Below are 19,019 nucleotides of genomic sequence, written 5' to 3' on the forward strand. Positions count from 1 at the left end.
GAGAGATCCCAGCCCTCATTCTCAATGGTGTTGGACCTCCATTGATGGGGAGATCCCAGGAGTATATAGTCGGCTCCTTTTTGTACTAGCCATATTTAGAGAAGGATCTCTCGAGGCACAAGCCGGCCTACAGAGCAAACAAGAATTTTATATAACTAGATTTGGAGGGTTTCAGATTGAGCAAATTGGCCAATTACCAGTACTCTGAAAGCCTTGACATTTACTCCCTTCTCCAAACTTATCTCTGCAGGACTGTTTCAGTGTTTCTCCAAAGATTGTATCTGAAAATGTTTCTATCATCTATGTGGTTTTGTGTTGCTACCCTTATATCTTTTTCAACCCCAGTGCTACTCATGAGAATGGCTAAAACGTTTGGGGCAGGTTGTCATTGTTCTTCACTGTGCAGTTTATGCTATAGAGACCATTTGTGGGACATGAGAAACAGTGGAGGTTTTTGAGGAGGGGATGATGTGTGCCAGTTGATGTTTTAGAAAAATGTGTGCAGCTGGGTTTGGTGAGACTGAAGAGGAGAGAAGGGAAGGGGCGGTTTCAACAATCCAACTGGGAGGTGGTGAGGACTGGTTCCTGGGTGATAGTAAGGGTGGCGAGGAAGGATGAAGCCAAGAAGAAAGAGAGAGACAAAGAGAGAGATAGCTCAAAGATGACATCCAGGTTGTGATTTTGTGGAACAAGGAGGATTGTAGAGTCAACAGTGGTGGAAAGGTTAGGTATAGGAAGGAACTCAAGAGTCTAGTTTTGTCTGTCTCAAGATGCTGGCAAATCATGTCAAATTTGGGAATTGTTGCATTTGGGAAGGGTCCCCAGGTGTAAATTCTGTTCCAAGACCTTTGTTTGACTTTTCCCATTGCCGAGAGCTCTTCGTTAGAGGTTCTATATGAGAAGACACAGTTGTCCATGCTAATACTACTTTTCAGCACAGATCTTTAGCCCGAGTCAGACCAGATAGTGGTAATGGTATTCTTTTTTTTATGGTATTTGTTAAGGCCTTACTGTGTGTCAAACACTGTTCTAAGCTCTGGGGTGGGTACAAGTTTATTATGTTGGAAACAGTCCCCGTTTGGCATGGAACTCACAGTCTAAATAGAAGGGAGAACAGGTATATAATCCTCATTTTACAGTTGAGGAAACTGAGGCACAGAGAAGTTAAGTGACTTGTCCAGGGTCACCCAGCAAGCGATTGGCAGAGCCGGGATTAGAACCCAGGTCCTTTGACTCCAAGGCCCATACTCTTTCCACTAGGTCATGCTGCTTATTAAGCATTTAATACGTGCTAAGTGCTCATATAAGCGACGATGGTGTCTCCCTTCAGGAACAACAGATGAGCCTTGGTCCTGAGACTTCAGGACTGAGAACTTGCACAGAGGACTTGATAAAAATGTGTGGGCAGCATCATTCACGCTGTCTCGCCCCTTATTGGCATGTTCTCACTATGGCCCAAGTGCACCCTTATTCACGTATTTGTTGCAGTACTTTGCCAACATTAGTCACCTACAGGCAGAACCAGGCTTAGAAACCAGGTCTGCTGATTCCCAGAGCAGTGCTCTGTCTAATAGTAATTATGGTATTTGTTAAGCACTTACTATGTGCTAGGCACTGTACTGAACCAACAGCAGGCTAGGCTGTAGCAATAAAGTGTTTCTGGTAAATTCTGTCCCCGATGTGGAATTGGCTCTGAGAAGCACCTTTGGACTTGAATAAAAATAAAAAACCACTAAAATGTCCCTCTCTGAGCATGCTGGGATAAGGCTCTGACTTCCACAGGGTCATGACACCTTTCAACTTTCATTTCTATTTTTCTCTGAGTGGCAGCAACACTTTGGATCCACTGTTCTTACCAGGATATAGTCAGCCCACATGTTCCGGGCAGACTTCAGTGCGGCCTGCCTGAGTTTCGTCTCATTCATAACAAGAATTTGACCAGAGCTTAGGGCCCTCCTCGTCTGGCTAGGACCTGAGGAAAATCAAGAGTAGTTAATGTCTCAGAACTGGAAAACCTGCCTCCTCAGCAGGCAACCCCCCAAAACTTTGAGCAGAACCTTTTTATGCCTATACTTGCTCAAGAAACTACCTGAGAAAAAGGGGATATTAGCAAAACGGGCCTCAGCTTATCCAGAAAAAAAAAAACAAATGAAAAAATGGAGGACTTGGAAACATTACTTCCAGGTAAGGGAAGGCAGAAAGTCTAGATCTTCCCCCTTCCCCCCAATTTCAACAGAGCTCCTCTCATCTCTCGCAGGTGGCCATAAAGACGCCTTTTAAAAGGAGATGATTAGGACCAGAGAGAGGCAAAAATCACTCTGCTAGTAGAGAAACCAACCTTAACCTGCTATTTCCTAACCTCAAGAGCATAATCCATTCTGGCTTGGTGCACCAGCCAATTCCTACCACTATTTGATCATTAGATTGCTCCCCAGACTCTTTTCGGGCACCTCTTTGTTTGCAAATAGAATAAATGGAGTCACTTAAAAATGTTTTCAACATGACCTAGTTGCACACAGGGTTTACAATCTAAGTAAGGAAAAGTAGAGTGATGTTAATAAGAAAAATAAATTCCAAATTAAGCAGACAACAAAAATAATTGTTACAATAAGTAAGCAGTTTTGAGAGAGAATCTTCCAACTCATCACTGCTCTAGACAAAGAGTCCTTCGTTAAAACCAAATCCGCCGGACTGTGTAATATCATTTGGGGGATAAATGGCATGTGGGATCAAATTTCACCTTCATTTGCTGGGAATAAGAATATTGACTCACTGTGCTATCTCCCTCATGCTGAAAGAAGCTCCTAAAATTCTACAAAATTCTTTAGGCATAGAGAGCATGTGTTTTTCTCTCCTCAAAAAAGATTTCAGCGAAGTGACATGGAAAGGCAAGCAGACAGTCATTCTGCACAGCACATGAATCGATGTTAGCTTGGAACAGCTGTTTTATCATAAGTATTGTCTCAGTAGGACATGATGCAAAAAGACTTGGGTAGTTTCTTCTGTGCTGGTAAAAATCATGCAATAAATTAGACCCAGCTGCCTCCTCCTTCCCCAACAAGAACTGACTTCTAAACTGAGTTAAAGTGCACCCCAAGTATATTGATCTAATGATCTTCCTCCTCTTTTGCTCAAGAAAGGTCAATAACAACCTGGTCTCCTAAAGGCTGTCGAATTGCCTAAGGCAGGACTACCTGGAGTGTGGAGGAGGGGACAGAAGGATTTTCTGGGGTTTGTGCCAGAAGAGGAAGAGGAAAGGAAACTCCACAAGATGTCTTGAATTGCTCTTAGTCCCTCTGCAGTGGGAGCATTTGCAACTGCCTGTACATATAAAGGAAGTGGCATGGCCTAGTAGAAAGAGCATGGCATGGAAGACAGAGGGTCTGGGTTCTAATCCCAGCTCCATCACTTGCCTGCTGTGTGACCTAGGGCAAGTCACTTCACTTCTCTGTGCCTCAGTTACCTCGTCTGTAAAATGGGGATCAAGACCAGGAGCCCCATGTAGGACATGGATTGTGTCTAACCCAATCAACTTGTTTCTACCCCAGCGCTTAGTACAGTGCCTGGCACATAGTAAGCACTTAACAAATACCATTTAAAAATGTGGCTGTGGCCTGCTGGACACCAAGTCATATGTATATATGAAATAAAAATTAAAAATGACCTTTTCCGGGCATCAGCACTTACTGAGCACTCACTGGCCACAAAACAGTGCAATTGACATTTTACCTTTTTTTTTAATTAGGAGAAGTTTATTGAATAGTGTGAGATATATTGCTTTCCAGATAACTTGGTGGATAAGCGACCACAAGGCTGGAAGCATCGTATTGATGGACAGCCAAAACTGGACAGAACAGGGTGCCCCATCCCAAACACTTTTATTCAAGTGGAAGAGCTGACATGCATGTTAACTCAATTATACTAATAAAGGGGTATTGACTGGCACAAAAGACAGATCAATGACATCTGACTGGAGAGAAGACCAATTGAACCTGTCCCTTGGAGCGAGTGACTAAATTCATCCATTGTACTGTCAAAATCTCTTTGGACAACCTATTTATGAAGCTGCAAGAATGGAAATGGATTGTTCTGTTTTGCCACTGGGTGTGGGGGTGGGGTGTGTATGTATGTATAAACTGTGTTCATTAAGAGTTCATTCCAATGAAAGTTCTGAGACGAGATAACCTGGGGAGGAGAAAATTTAGTCAGGGAAAGTCTCCTGGAGGAGGTGGAAATTCAAGAAAGCTTTGAGGATAGAGAGAGCAATGGATTGGCGGATTTGAAGGGGAAGGGAATTCCAGACAGGTTAAAGGGTATGAGCCAGGGAATGGAATCAGGAAAGTTGAGAACAAGATACAATAAGAAGATGACTTTGGGATGAATGGTAAGTTTGAGCAGGGGTGTGGTAAGAGAAAGAGGGAGAGGAAAGAGGGAGACAGCTGATAGTGTGAGTTAAAGTGACAGGTCATAAATGTCTCTAATGCAGAGACAAATGGGTCACCATGGGAGATACATGGAGATTTTGCTATCTGTGTAAAGGTTGGTGGGTTGCATCCGATATCACATGTCCCGCTATAAGTAAAATCATTCAACCTGCAGGTCTTGAGCCAAAAATAAATAAACCAATATCACTATTCATTTTTTTCCTGACAGAACTTCATTTCCCATCATTCCTAATATATTTATAAGGGGAGTGCATACACCATTGGTTTTATGGTTATCTCGTCACGTAAAACCAAAATGAGACGTAGTAAGGATAAACTTGGTGGCTACAGTTCAGTTGCACAGAGGCATTTTGTCTCACACATCCATAAGACTTTCAGTTCAGGACAATTGGTCTTCTGAGAAGAAGCCACTGAGGAGACTCAACACACACCCTGAGCCTACGTTAAATTATGTGTGGGTCTTGAAGAAAGAAACCAGTCTTTTGTGAGATAAACATTACAATCTATTGGCATGAACACAACCCCATTTGTGGGGATGTAGCCAAACAAGGAAGAAGAGAGGAAAAAGGAAGGGAATCCGACGACACCCCATGTCAGCCTAGGCTTCAGAACTGACAGAGATGCACAATATCCACATTGTGGAATATTTGTGTTAGCGACCTTGGGGGAAAGACAGTTCAAGCGGAAACTGTCTCTTCAAAGCGTGCCATAGCTCTTAGGAAATTTCCGAGACAGTCATTTAAGAAGAAATTCCTTAAAAGACCACTATTCTTTTTATTTGAGTACTCAGAGTGAACAATGAGTAATTTCTAGCCTGGGGAGGTGTCTCAAGGTTGCTTTGTCCGAACTCAAGAAAGCAGGTTTGTTTTCTGCCTGGCTGCTCAGCCCCAAAGAGATGGCTGATGGGAAAGTGGGAGATGGTCACTAATGAGAGACCCTCAGTGCATCTCTGTTTACTCTTCAGTATAAAACATATGGCTTCGGTCCCATTATTGCCCAGAAGATAGATACTGTTAGGATTTGTAAAAATCTGTAAATTTCTAAGATTTCCCCAACACCACCAAAAACAAAGGAAACAGAACTCTTTTCCCTATGCTACCAGTTTGTTTTTTTTAATCCTCCACAGATGTTGAGATTATCCTACATCAATTATCCAATACATTATTGGCAGAAATAGCTTTTATTTGCAAAATCTTCCAACTTCATTTAGCGGGAAGAAATGTGGGGTGATTGATTCTCTTGCACAAAACCCTTTTAACCAAGTCCCATATCAGAGAAAGAAGAATTTGGAGAGCTTGCTGAGGAGAGTAGTGAAGAAGACTAAGTGCTTACAAGATCATTTATATGAAGAAAGGCTAAGGATCCTGGGGGAGGAAAGTTTAGGGGGTGACTTATTAGTGAGACAATATAAGGTTATTAGGGGAAGCAGCATACCTTAGTGGAAAGAGCACAGGCCTGGGAGTCAGAAGACCTGGGTTCTAATCCCAGCTCCACCACTTGTCTGCAGCCTGACCTTGGGCAAGTCACTAAACTTCTCTGGGCCTGAGTTACCTCATCTGCAAAATGGGGATTAAGACTGTGAGCCCCATGTGAGATAGGGATCGTGTCCAACCCGATTATCTTGTATCTACTCCAGTGTGTACTACAGTGCCTGGCACACAGTAAGCACCTAACAACTACCAAAAAAAAAAAAGTCCATGAACAATTGTCTTTCATCTCCATGATAGTAGTACAAGAGGAAATGCATGTAAGATACCACGAAAGGGATTGAGGAAAGACTATAATAGAAAGCATTTTGTCGTCACAGGTAATTGCGTTCCTATACTAGGCTTTGGGGAGCTTACAGTAAAAGCAGATGACACAATTTCTGCCTTCAAGAAGCTTACAATCTAATGGAGTCGAATAGTGAGGATGAGAGAAAATGTAACTATATTTGGTAATAAGAAAAGTCAGCAAAAGATGAATAAATGAGTGGAATAATGAGGTGATATCAGCATAAGTGCTTAGGGTGGCCATTGGCATTATCTGAACAGGGAGGTGGGGGGGATAGTTGAGAAGGGCCTCCTGGGAGAGGTGCTTTTGTAGGAGAGCTTTGAAGTTGAGAAGGGACATGATTTAGCAGATTTTGGGTGGGAGGTGATATATGCATGGGGGAAGGATGGGCACAATGGGTCAAAGATGGGAGAGTTGAGAGTGAGGTATTTCCTGCTGATGAGAGTGGTGAAACGTTGAAACGAGATGCATTGTTTAATGACTAAAAAGGCAAATGGTAAAATTTTTGTTTCTGAAGATTTTTGGAAGCAGAATTGGCTTTCATCTTTCTGGGTTGGTTTAGATGTGTTTTAGGACAAGGTGATAAATATCTTTAGGTCCTTTCTTACCATAAAGAGCTGTGATTTTTTTATGGAATTAAAAAAAGTTAATTATTTTACTTTCCTTGAAGTTGTGTGATTCTAAAGAAATAAGAAATCTGAGTAAGTTGTTTGCTCTGACCTCACAAGTATTGGAATTGTCAAATATGTTTGTTAATATTTGTGTTGGGGAAAAGAAAGCTTTGTATTCATATTTATTCTTTTAAGGAACGGAAGGTGGGATGGGAGGGAGTCCTCTTGCCAGTAGTAATTTTGGTTATTTTGATTTTGTGTTTTTCTTTGATGATTTTATTACCTCAGCATGTCTCATTAATGAGCTTTGCTTTGCCTTTGCTTAATTGTTTCCAGTAGAGGGTGGCAAATCTTGAACTGATTGAAACGTTTGCTGTTCACTGTTTGCAGATGTAAATGTTAAGGTCTCTGAATTCAGGTAATAATGAAAAAGCTGGACAAAATGAAAATTCATTTTGTTTCCTGAACAATTTTAAGGTATAAAACAAGATAGAAGATGGTAAAGAAATATGAACATTGGCAGTGTTCTGTTTGGAACAGACTAGTTGAAGTTAGATTTAATTTTCAGAAAGTAATGGGTACATCTTGCCTAGTGAGATTTCTAATTCTTGGCAACTAATAACATATACTTTATCAAGTGTAATGATAGATAATAAATGTTAAATATATGCCAGTTAAAAATAATAATGCCATTTCATTAAGAGTGGAATGAAAGTCTCTATGAGGTTGGTTCTGTGAAACAGTTTGGAATTTTGTATTTTCTTGCCAATTGATTTTAACCATTCCAAGGTCATTAGAGGGAGTTCATTGCAGTTTAGAAATCAAGCCTCTAATAGGTCTTGATGAGCCAAGAAACCAAAGAGTGATGCATTTTTAAAAGATAAACTACTGTGCTAGTCTCTGACTTGTCAAGGAAGTGATTAATTATCTCCTTAATGTTCTTTTTTCCCCATTCCCAACCCCAAGCCTGCGACAGTGATCACTGGGGACCTCACTGCAGCAGCCGCTGCCAATGCAAACATGAAGCCCTGTGCAATCCCATCACTGGGGCCTGTCACTGCTCCTCTGGTTTCAAGGGCTGGCGCTGTGAGGAGCTCTGTGACCAGGGTACCTATGGGAACGATTGCCATCAAAAGTGCCAGTGCCAGAATGGAGCCACTTGTGATCACAAGACTGGAGAATGCCGGTGTCCACCTGGCTATACCGGAGCTTTGTAAGTGCTGGGTTGGGCTAGAGAAATGCCGCGTGTTGCTAGTACACTACACAGAAGTCTTTTCGTTTGCCCCAAGAGCCTGCATTTCTCACTCCTTCCTCTCTCTCTTTTCTCTCTCTCTCTTCTCTCCCCACCCCCCTTTATCTTTCTCCCTTCTCTCCTACCTCCTTCACCATCAGCGCTTCGAACTGTGGTGTGAGAATCAGGGTCATGGATGGTCCCAGTAGCCCCTTCTCATAGGCACATTCCTGCCTGGACCATATTGGGGGAGGGGCAGGGAGTTGAGGAAAGAGAGATGAGCATTTTCTCTCAAAATACAGGAAGCTCTCCTGTGTTCTCTAAGTGTACGTGTGTGTGTGTGTGTGTGTGTGTGCAGGGGCGAGTTCCTGAAGAATCTTATGTTAAGGGAAAATCGGGTTGTACTAACTCATTGGGAATTAATGAATTAGTGATAGATTGTTTGAAGGTACCACACACCTGACAGTTTTCAATTCAAATTCCTGTATTGTTGGAAGGTCCACCATTAGCAGAATACTTTACAGCTTTGTCACTCTTGGCTATTTTATAGTCTTAAATACTGTAAAGTTGCAGAAACTAAAAAACACATAATACTGCATGCTACAGTTACTACAAGGCTGAGGCAGAGACTGGAAAACACAACCATTTTCTTTTCATTCCAATCTACCTGTACTAACTTGCATGGATCATGTTATGCCAGAACAGACTTAGGTGGTGGAAAGAATGTTGCTTAATTCTTCCAGGTTCTTTCCAAATTGTGTAACGAAGACACATGTAGAGCAAAAGTGGGAGTCAGGGGATCTGGAGGTCTCAGGAAATCTAGGTTCTAATCCCAGCTCTACCTGTTGCCTGCTGTGTGGCCTTGGGCAAATCACCTCACTTCTCTGTGCCTCAGTTTCCTCATCTGTAAAATGGGCAATAAATGCCTGTCCTCCCTCCCCCTTAGACTGTGTCTGGCCTGATTATTTTGTAGCGAGTGTTTGGCACATAGTAAGGACATAACGAATACCACAGTTATTATTATTAGAACTGTGGGTAATTAAAATAGGGAAGCAGGGATTGCTGCTAGTACATAGCTTGTGTCCTCTTTTGGTTCTCCTGAGTAGCTCTGAGGGTCATATTTTAGATTAACACCTTTCTTTCTGTTCTTGGGTTCTGTTTGCATTCTGGGGCGTCCAAACCCATTTGACAGTGTCCAGGGACATTCTCCTGAAAGTTCTGAGTGTCTCAGGTTGCAGTGTTTGTGTGTTGGAATGGAGTGATGTGATGTTTTGAAACTTGGATTTTAATACCTTACAAAAATTAAATTGTCATAGAGATTGGGTAGATGGATACCTTTTATCGGTTTGGTGAATCCACAAAACACTTGAAGCTTCCAGAAGCAAACGTTTTCTGCTAAAGTTCTTCACCTCTGTGGTTTTCCCATTTGCTTAAATTTATAGTATTTCCATTCTTGTATGCCTCCTTGCCATAGCAACAAGAGAAAAGCTAAGTGGAATTAGCCAAAATAAAAAGTGAGGGCAAGAGAGAAAAATAGTTTTTATGTGAAAATTACATTCACATATCAAAGAAATAAATCTGGAAGAAGGTGGTATGTTAGGGACAAACCTTTCCAGGAAACATGATTCATCTTTGCCTATAGAGTGAGAAAAAAACAGGCAGACATAATCTAGAACGAGCTGCCTCTGAGAAATGGCTGGGTCCTTTCAAACTCATTAACTGTTCAGTTGTGTCTGTGAGTTTCCAACAACTTCACCACTGAAGTGGTTGGTGAAAAGCTTGGAGTGGTAGTTCAGCAAAGATCTGTGAGGAATCCAGTAAAGGAATTGGGGTTATTTCTTTCAGAGAAGGGATGCCAGAGGAACGTTTTAGTGCCCCTGTTTTATGGTATTTGTTAAGTGCTCGCTATGTGCCAGGCACTGTACTAAGTGCTGGGATGGAATCAGTCAAATCGGGTTGGACACAGTCCCTGTACCACATGGGGCTCACAGTCTTAATCCTCATTTTACAGATGAGTAAAGTGAGGCACACAGAAGATAAGTGACTTACCCAAGGTCACACAGCAGAAAAATGGTGGAGCCGGCATTAGAACTCAGGTCCTTCTGACTCCCAGACCTGTGCTCTATCCACTAGGCCACCCTGTTTCTCTTTATGTATGTAAAGATGATGATGGTCATCTCTTCTCAATCTCTTCTGAGGCCCAAACGAGAAGAAGCAGGCTTACACTGCAGCATGAGTTATTTCTGTTAGATATGAAGAAGAATTTCCTAACGCCATCAAGGCAGAGCCCAGGAGCAACAAGGCCTAGTGGAAAGAGTTGGGACTGGGAGTCAGGAGACCTGGGTTGTAGTACAGGCTCCACTGCCTGCTGGCTTTGGACCTTAAGCAAGACATTTAACTTCCCTGCACCTCAGTTTCCTCATCTATAAAATGAAGATTAAATACCTGTTCTCCCTCTGCTTTAAACTGTGAGCCCCATGTGAGAAAGGAATTGGCCCAATCTATAGTGTATCTACCACAGTGCTTAGTACAGGGCTTGGCATGTAGTAAATGCTTAACAAATACCCCTATTGGTATTATTATTGTTGGGAGAAAGGGAGGAGAGAATCACTGGTATTTATTAAGTGTCTACTGTGTGCAGAGCACTGTACTAAGCATTTAAGAGAGTAAAATACAATAGAGTTGGTAGACAGGTTCCCTGCCTAAAAGGAACTTATAGTCTAGAGGGGGAGATGGGCATTAAAATAAATTATGGAAATGGTCATAAGTTCTGTGGGGCTGAGGGTGGGGTGGATATCAAGTGCTTAAAGGGTACCGATCAAAGCGAATAGGTGATCCAGAAGGGGAGAAGCAGGAGAGCAGGTAGCAAGGGAGAAGGAGATCAGAAAAGATGTAGGAGAGACACCGACAGGCTCACTGGGAACCAATCTTGGACCACTCAAGAAAGAGGTGTAGGAATGACTCCCACCTTCACAGGAGCTCATCAGTTTGTAATGCACCCACAGCTGAGTGGTCAGAGGGTTAGAGTTAATAATAATAATAGCATTTGTTAAGTGCTTACTGTGTGCCAAGCATTGTTCTAAGCACTGAGGTAGATACATGGTAATCAGTTTGTCCCACATGGGGCTCACAGTCTTAATCGCCATTTTACAGATGAGGCAACTGAGGCACAGAGAAATTAAATGGCTTGCCCAAGGTCACACAGCAGACAAGTGATGGAGCTGGGATTAGAACCCAGGTCCTTCTGACTCCCAGAACCCTACTAGATGACTCCCTCCCACAAGGTTAGGCAAAACCAAGCAATGCGACCATTGGGCACCTAGACCGTTTGTGTCATCTGGGAGGACCACATGGTTTCTTGTCTGCTGGTTTCATTGGAGTGGAACTCACAAGGCAGGTAGAAGAAGCTCACTGGAAGGAACCAGTTGGTGTGGGGTGTAATGGTGTCAGTGGCGTGGGGTAAGGGAAGTCCTGGAAACCAAATTTACGTTGTTAGAACGAAGCCCACACACAGCTTTGGATAGCATTTCCTGCAATGTCCTCAGTTCCCCAACAGGACCCCCAGGCAGGAGGATAGCCAGAGGCTCAATGTGTGAATAAGACAATCGTGTAGAGAGGAGGGATTGAAATGCATAAGAACTGGGGGACGTTTTGGGACAACTGCAATTTGTACAGGGGGGCCGGGTTTTATCTGAATCAAATGGGCAGCAGGCCAACGGCACTAAAACCAAAAAAGGTGATAGAGGAGTTTTAAAACTAAAAACTAGGGGAAAGCTGACAAGTGGAAGAGCTTGAAGCCCAAGGGCTGGGAGTGGGAGCAAAGGGAGGGGGAAGGGGAGAAGGTCTGGAAGGACTCAGATTGGGTATTTGAGGAAAATGACCAGGGCAAATTAGATGGCTGCTATAGATACTGGTGGAAAAGGAAAGCCAAATGATGCAAATTATTCCACAAGGATGCCGGCAGCCTAAAAAATGAAATGGGTGAATTAGAATGCTTGGCAACTAGTGAGGACCCTGGCATAATTGGCATCTTGGAGACTTGATGGAGACAAAAAAATTAATAGGATGCAATGCTGCCAGGTGTTAAACTCTAGAGAAAAAGCCAGGATGGGCACATGGGAGAGAGGGAAGCATAGTAATAACATAAAACTCTTACCAGACACGAAATGCTGAGGAAAAATTGCAAAGTTAAACCCCAGTGTTCTAACAACCACCTGGCCAGGATAAGGACGTGAGCAGGAAATGTAATATGAGATTGGGGAAGCTGCAAAATTAGGACAGACGGTAATAGTAGGAGCCTTCGATTACCCTTACGCACACTGGCTGAATAACTCATCATGAAGAGAATGAAGGTTAGGCTTCCAGGTAGGATAACTGACTGTTTCTGAAACACCTAGTCATAGAGCCAAAATGGAAAGACAATATTCTAGGTTTAATTCTTCCTACTCCAACTTGAGTTTCATCAAGTTTCCTCTAGTCTGTAAATTCCTTGTGGGTTGGGCTCATCCAAACCTACTCTTTTGCATTGTGCTGTTCCAAGTGCTTAGTACAGTTCTCTGCACACAGTAAGGGCTTACTAAATCCCATTGATTGAAATCCCATTGATTGAATTTTCCAGCACCCTAAGATTTTATCATCCCTTCAGCCAACTGTAGCACTTACAAATTTATTTACACTCTCCTCAGCACTTGTGTATATGTGGACTCATTTATTTTGACCACCCTATTGTGATTGTTCTTACATTTGTCTCCCCCATTAGAGTGTAAACTCAGTGGGGGAGAGGGATCACTTTTTTATTCTGTACTTCCCAAACACCAGTTCAGTGCATCTCACCAAGTGTACACTGAGTAAATGTTGCCGCTAATCCTAGTAAACAGATCCTCAAGCAGAAGGTAGATAGGTGTGAGAGGGCTGCTTCACAGAGGTGATTGTAACTTGGTTAAATTTATTATTTTTGTCAGGAAGGGAAAGTCAAAAAGTTCCAACACAGGGGTATTAAATTTTAGAATAGATAACTATGATAGATCATGAATCTTAGTCCAGAAAAAGTTAAAAGGAGTAGCTACAAAATAGTGTTATACTAGAAATCTGGAGACTATTTAACAACACTATGTTGGAGGCCAAAATGAAATGTGCACCTCAGGGGGAAAAAATGCAAAAACAGATGGCCAAAGAGAAAACCTTTCATGGCTAACTGGTAGAGTAAAAGAGGTTATGAGCAGGGACAAGTTATCCTTTAAAAAATGGAAAGAATATAGTCGAGCCAAGAGAACAGGGAAGTCCATAAATAATGGTGAGTCAGATGCAAACAGGCAGTTAGGTGGCCCAAAAAGGAACTCAAAGAGCAACTTACAAGCAAAGCCAAAGCTTATAAATCAAGGTTCTTCAAATATATCAAAATCTGAAAGCAAGCTGGGGTATTAGTGAGGCCACTTGATGATCGTGGTATAAAAGATGCAATCTGGGATGAAAAGGAGGTGATTGAGAAGCTCAGTGACTTCCTTAGTTTGATTACTGAGGAAGATTAGAACATAAATGTCATCCTGGGTCAGACAAATGTACATTCTGCCCAATATTCTATTTCCAACCAGTGGCAACCAAGGATACTTGGAGAAGATTCCCCCAGCCAAATTGTGTTTCTGTATCAAGTAGGCCAAAGAAACTGAATCACATTGCAAGAAACGCCCACATGGTTTTAAACCAAATTGGAAAAACCAGACGTTAAGAAATCCCCAGAACTGGATGGCTTCCACCCAAGAGTTCTGAAAGAACTCGGCATTGAAATTGCCAAACTAGCAAGAGCTACAAAAGGCTATCTTTGCAAATGGTCTTGGTACTGGAGGATTGGTGGATCAACAGTGAAACCCCCATCTACTAGAACGATTCCAAAAGGTGATCCTCAGAATTATAAATTGGTAAATTCGGCCCATTGGGGGAAAGACAGCATGGTTTCAGACAGAGGAGACAGTGTTTCACAAATCCAGGTGACAAATATATTTAGGTTTTCCAAAGATCTCTGACAAGATACTACCCCTAAAATTATTTTTTAAATTGAGTCATCACGGTATTCGAGGGAATGTTCTGTCATTGATAGAAAATTGGCTAAAAGATAGGCAATAAAGGGTCGTGATAAACAGCCACTTTTCTGAATGGAAAAGTGCAACTATTGGAGTTGAGTAGAGATTGGTGCTGGAATCAGTTTTTTTTAACATCCTCATAAATGACCTGGGAGAAGGTGTATGACATGAAATCTCCAAGTTTGCAGATGATGCTAAATTCTTCCGGGAAATGCTGTTCAGGTGGAGGAAAAATGGCAGGAAGAGCACATAAAACTGAGTGATTGGGCAGAAAAGTGGCAGATAAGCTTTAGTATGAGCAAGGGTAAAGTAATGCACCTATGAAAAAAGTATCCCAATTGCATGTGCATGATGATGTCTACCAACTCTGTCATAATCTCCCAGGTGCTTAGTACAGTGTACCCCACACAGTAAGCACTCAGGAAATACCATTGATGATGGTGATGAGCTCTAAGCTCTCCATCACCAGATAGTAAGAAGCCATGTGATAATTAGGTGGAGAAGGACCAGAAAGAGCAGCTAAGATAATTGGGCGGGGGGAGAGGGGGAGGGGCAGAGGAGAAGCTTCGATACGAGGATCAACTGAAGAGATCTCTTCTGTCTGGGTAGATTCATCTTGAGAGGAGATGGGAGAGGAAAGGGTAAACGCTGAATTGTAATTGTTCACCATAGCCAGTAATGGCTTAGGGGCACCCATTGAAATTTGAAGGTGGCAGGTTCAAATCAAACATAAGCAATTACACCTTCCTACATTGGTGGTTAACATATGGAATTGTTTAAGGTAAGAATACGTACCCATGTGCTGAAGGGCTTGGAAGAGCATTAAAATGCTTAAGGGGTTACAGACCCAAGTACAAAGGTGATACAGAAGGGAGAGCGAATAGGGCAGGGAAGGGAGAGATTAGTCAGAGAAGGCTTCCTGGAGGAGATATCCTGTGTCTTCCACTTGCCTATACCATGACTTTGGGCAAGTCACTTAACTTCTCTGTGCCTCAGTTTCCTCATCTGTAAAATGGGGATTCATTACCTGTTCTCCCTCCTATTTAGACTGGGAGCCCCGTGCGGGACGGAGACTGTGTCCAACCTGATTAATCCCAGCACTTAGAGCAATGCTTGGCACATAGTAAGCATATCACAAATAAAATAATAGTAATAGACTTTAGCAGAGCTTTAAAAATGGGAAGAGTGGTAGTCTGTGAGACATGAAAGCAGAGGGTGCTCCAGGCAGGAGGGAGGATGTGAACACAGGGTTGATGGCGAGAGATGAGATTGAAGTACACTAAGTAGATTGGTGCTACGGGAGCAAAGTATGTGGGCTGAGCAGTAGTGAGAGAGGAGCGAGGATAGGTAGGAGGGAGAGACCTGACTGAGTGCCATTTGGCATGGTTATTGAGTAGAAGTAGATGTTATTAGTCATAGTGACATTTATTAAGTGCTTATAATGTGTGAAGCATTGTATTAAGCTCTGGGCAAAATACAGGGACATTAATTCAGACATGGTCCCTAGCCTAGAGGGGAGTAATTTCCAATTCTGGTGGTTCTTAAAAATAAATTATCATCTGTCTGGGATGGTTTAGGTGTGGCTCACCTGAAAGCGAAAGGGTGGGCTCAGCTCCTTCCAACCCTGTGATCCTAGAGTCAAATTACTCCTTGTTGTTAATAAGTAATGCCAAAATTATCAGACTTCTTTATCATCACAGGCCTCTGAGGGTGATTACTTTTCCACTCCCAGCATGTCTGTGGTATGCAGTCTGTAGGTCAGGGAGGAAAACTAAAAGAGGAAGAGTTTGAGACTGTGTAAGTAACCATTTCCTTTGTTGCTCATTAATCCTTCAGCTGTGAGGATCTCTGTCCCCCTGGCAAGCACGGGTCCCAGTGTGAAGAGCGATGTCCCTGCCAAAATGGAGGCGTGTGTCATCATGTAACTGGGGAGTGTTCCTGCCCTACTGGCTGGGTGGTAAGTTTGCCCTGAAGCGCAAAAAGTCAGGGATCCTCAACCCCAGGGGAACCTTTTCTTAGAGCCCTGAGTCCTCATACCAGGATTCCCAAGCCAAATGGGATGTGGAGAACTTGGAGAGGGTCCAGTGGCGGAACCCAGAGATGGTTAAAGGGTAGACAAGAAGACCCAAGGAACTGGAATGATTGAACTCAGAAGGAAGGCTGGGAGCAAGTGAATAACAGACCTGAAGTCCATGAAGGGCTCTTCCACCAGGGATGGTTTTCAGATTTTCTTCTTTTCCTCTAGGAACAGTACCTGAGGAAATGGGTTTAAAATTGCAACAGGGAAGATTGAAGAGGGCTGTTAGGCATTGGAATAAATTACTGAAAGAGGTCACAGAAGTCTGTTGCTCTGGAGCTCTTGAAACCCAGGCGGGACTCTGAGCCTCACTTCAGTAGTTGAACCACGAGGAGAAGCTCTGCGGCTTGGGGGGGTTATTTCATATATTGATTGCCCTCTGAAAGGTGAGAGGACGGACTAGACAAATAAGGTCCCTTCCCACCCGAAGAGTCTGTGGCCCAGACTCTCCCTGCCAGGTGATTCCAAGAAACTTCAGGAGGTGGTTTCATTATTATACCAACTGCTCTCTGACTGTAGCCAGAAGGAAGAGGAAATGTATTTTCTGGGCCATCACAAGGGATCAAGAGCAAATGTTTAGAAAACCATCTGGTCGTCAGTAGCCTCAAATTCCATCTGCCCACAGCCTGCTTTTTCCAAAAGAGGGAAATAAAAACAGACTCCGTTGGTTGAACTGTTAGCATACGGCTTGGGTGGGTGTGTGTGTGGGGGGGGTGTTATTTGATATACCAGTTGCCTTATGAATAGCAGCAACAGCAGCAGTATTTATGTGTGTATGTGTGTATCAAAACACATAGTTGAGAACAATTTCCATATTTTAATGATGAAACGACATCTTTTGCTAATCCCCTCAGAAATGGTGAATGGGGTAGCAACGTGTAGTGAAAAACCTCTAGGAGAGGAGAGAGATTTGTATGGATGCCTTGTTTTCTCTCTGGCTAATAAGTCCACCTATTCATCTTGACTTAGCTCACTGGTTTAAGAAATTCCTGCAAGCTTTAATGAAATTTATCCTGGCTTTTCTACAGAAGCTTTTCTTGTGAACCCTGAAGTACATTCTTGATTTAGGTTCAAAAATCCTTAATTGATGTCTTATGTTTTCAGTAAATCAAAGGCATATTTATCATTTGTTTGCTTTCTTTTAATGTAGTAAAGCATAAGGAAAAAAGTATCCGGACACAGCTCTCTCGACAGCTAGTGGCGTTTTACATTGTGTTGAAGGCAGGTGTAAGGTTTTGGTGAAGAGAGAGGGAGAAATACGTGATGATCAGTCAGCCTTAAATATCAAAATGTTTACTGGGAGCATTGGAGAAACCTCTGCGGATTCTCAGAGGAACCCCTTTGGTCAAATAATGCCCATAGGCTGACCAGAAAAATCTAGCATTTTCAAGACGAAGCCGAGTCCGCCTACCGATCGCCTTAGGATCCCATTAATCTCATTTCTTTTCAGTCGTCTCCTTCTCCATCTCCTCCGCCTCCTCCTCTCCTCCCCACCCCCAGCTGCCAGCTCATCTAATTGTCAGATTCTGTTTCAATGCAGGGCACAGTCTGTGGTCAGCCTTGCCCCGAAGGGCGCTTTGGAAAGAATTGCTCCCAGGAGTGCCAGTGCCATAACGGAGGTGCATGTGACTCGGAGACGGGTCAGTGTCGCTGCAGCCCAGGCTACGCTGGGGAGCGGTAAGAGATGAGCACTTCTATCCTCCCCTCTCTGGGCTTGGAGAGGCAAGACAGCCCTGGGTTTAGTTAAATGTCCATGATGTGCCCGGCCGGTGGCATCATCTCCATCTTCGAAAAGCATCTATTGGGCACGGTGTTGTATTAGACACCATCCCTGTCTCAGACAGACAGGATTGACTCGGGCAAGCACCTTTTCAAAGGTGAAGCTGCTGAAAGGTATATTGTGCGAGTGTGACTGATGGGGAAACCTGCAACCCATTCCATGCTGGGTGCACGTGAAGTTCTTTGTTGCACCGATGTATTAGCAATCTTTAGGGCCCATCACTGCTTTAGGGATTGCCGCTTGGTCTTCTAATCTTCCTGAAGTTTCTGTTCAAGAACACTCCTCTCCTGACTTTTACTGACTAGCCCATTCTGTCTGCAGTGGTCTCCTGACAGTTTACTACTCTAAAACACTGTTTGAGTCGGCACTTCGCCGTGTCTTTTAAATGCTTGTTCACCATAGGGCTGCTATTTGGGATTCCTGGGATTATTCATTGGACTCATGTGTCCCTCCCAGCAACTCCTTGAGCATTGCCTCAATGTTGGTGAGCTGACTTCTTTCCAGTCCTGATGTCCTGCTGGTTGATTTTGAGTATATTGAGAAGATCATGCTGGAGAAACTATCCAAGAAGCTGGATATGCCTTCTGCGGCAGATCCGGGTCTCACCTGTCAAGCAGAAGTTTGGACACCACCACAGCTCTGTAAACCTTCTACTTAGTATGAAGCTTGATGCCCAGTTGTCACCAAACCTTGTCTGCCAATTTCCCATAAGTCTTGCTGACTTTCTTGATTCTGTTGGCTACTTCTTTGTCTATCCATGCATCATTGGAGAGTTGTCTCCCTGGGAAGTAAAATTCAGTGACAGCCTAAGTTTGGTGTTGCCGGTGAAAGTCTCTGTGTATAGAGCTTTCTGGTTGAAGTTTGAGGGGGGAAAAAAGCCCCCAAGATTGGTAGCCTGTCCATGCATTTGTGCCAACCCTTCAAAGTGATTCATAATCATTTGCATATCTTGTGAATGGGCCTCAAGACTACAGTCATCAGCGTAAAGCAGTTACTTTACTACTGTCTCAAAGCCTTTTCGATGA

At 43.1% G+C, this 19,019-nt stretch overlaps 1 protein-coding gene across 1 annotated transcript in view; it reads left to right on the forward strand.

Annotated features, from left to right (window-relative positions):
* Window positions 1-19,019, forward strand: part of MEGF10 (multiple EGF like domains 10) — a 110,339-nt gene that overhangs the window by 47,466 nt on the left and 43,854 nt on the right. The window contains exons 6-8 of the mRNA XM_029053407.1: window positions 7,796-8,042; window positions 15,974-16,094; window positions 17,755-17,891. Of these exons, the coding sequence (XP_028909240.1) occupies window positions 7,796-8,042; window positions 15,974-16,094; window positions 17,755-17,891 (505 nt within the window). The remainder of the gene's footprint in view (window positions 1-7,795; window positions 8,043-15,973; window positions 16,095-17,754; window positions 17,892-19,019) is intronic.

The sequence above is a fragment of the Ornithorhynchus anatinus genome, chromosome X2, assembly GCF_004115215.2.
Source record: "Ornithorhynchus anatinus isolate Pmale09 chromosome X2, mOrnAna1.pri.v4, whole genome shotgun sequence".
Lineage (NCBI taxonomy): Eukaryota > Metazoa > Chordata > Mammalia > Monotremata > Ornithorhynchidae > Ornithorhynchus > Ornithorhynchus anatinus.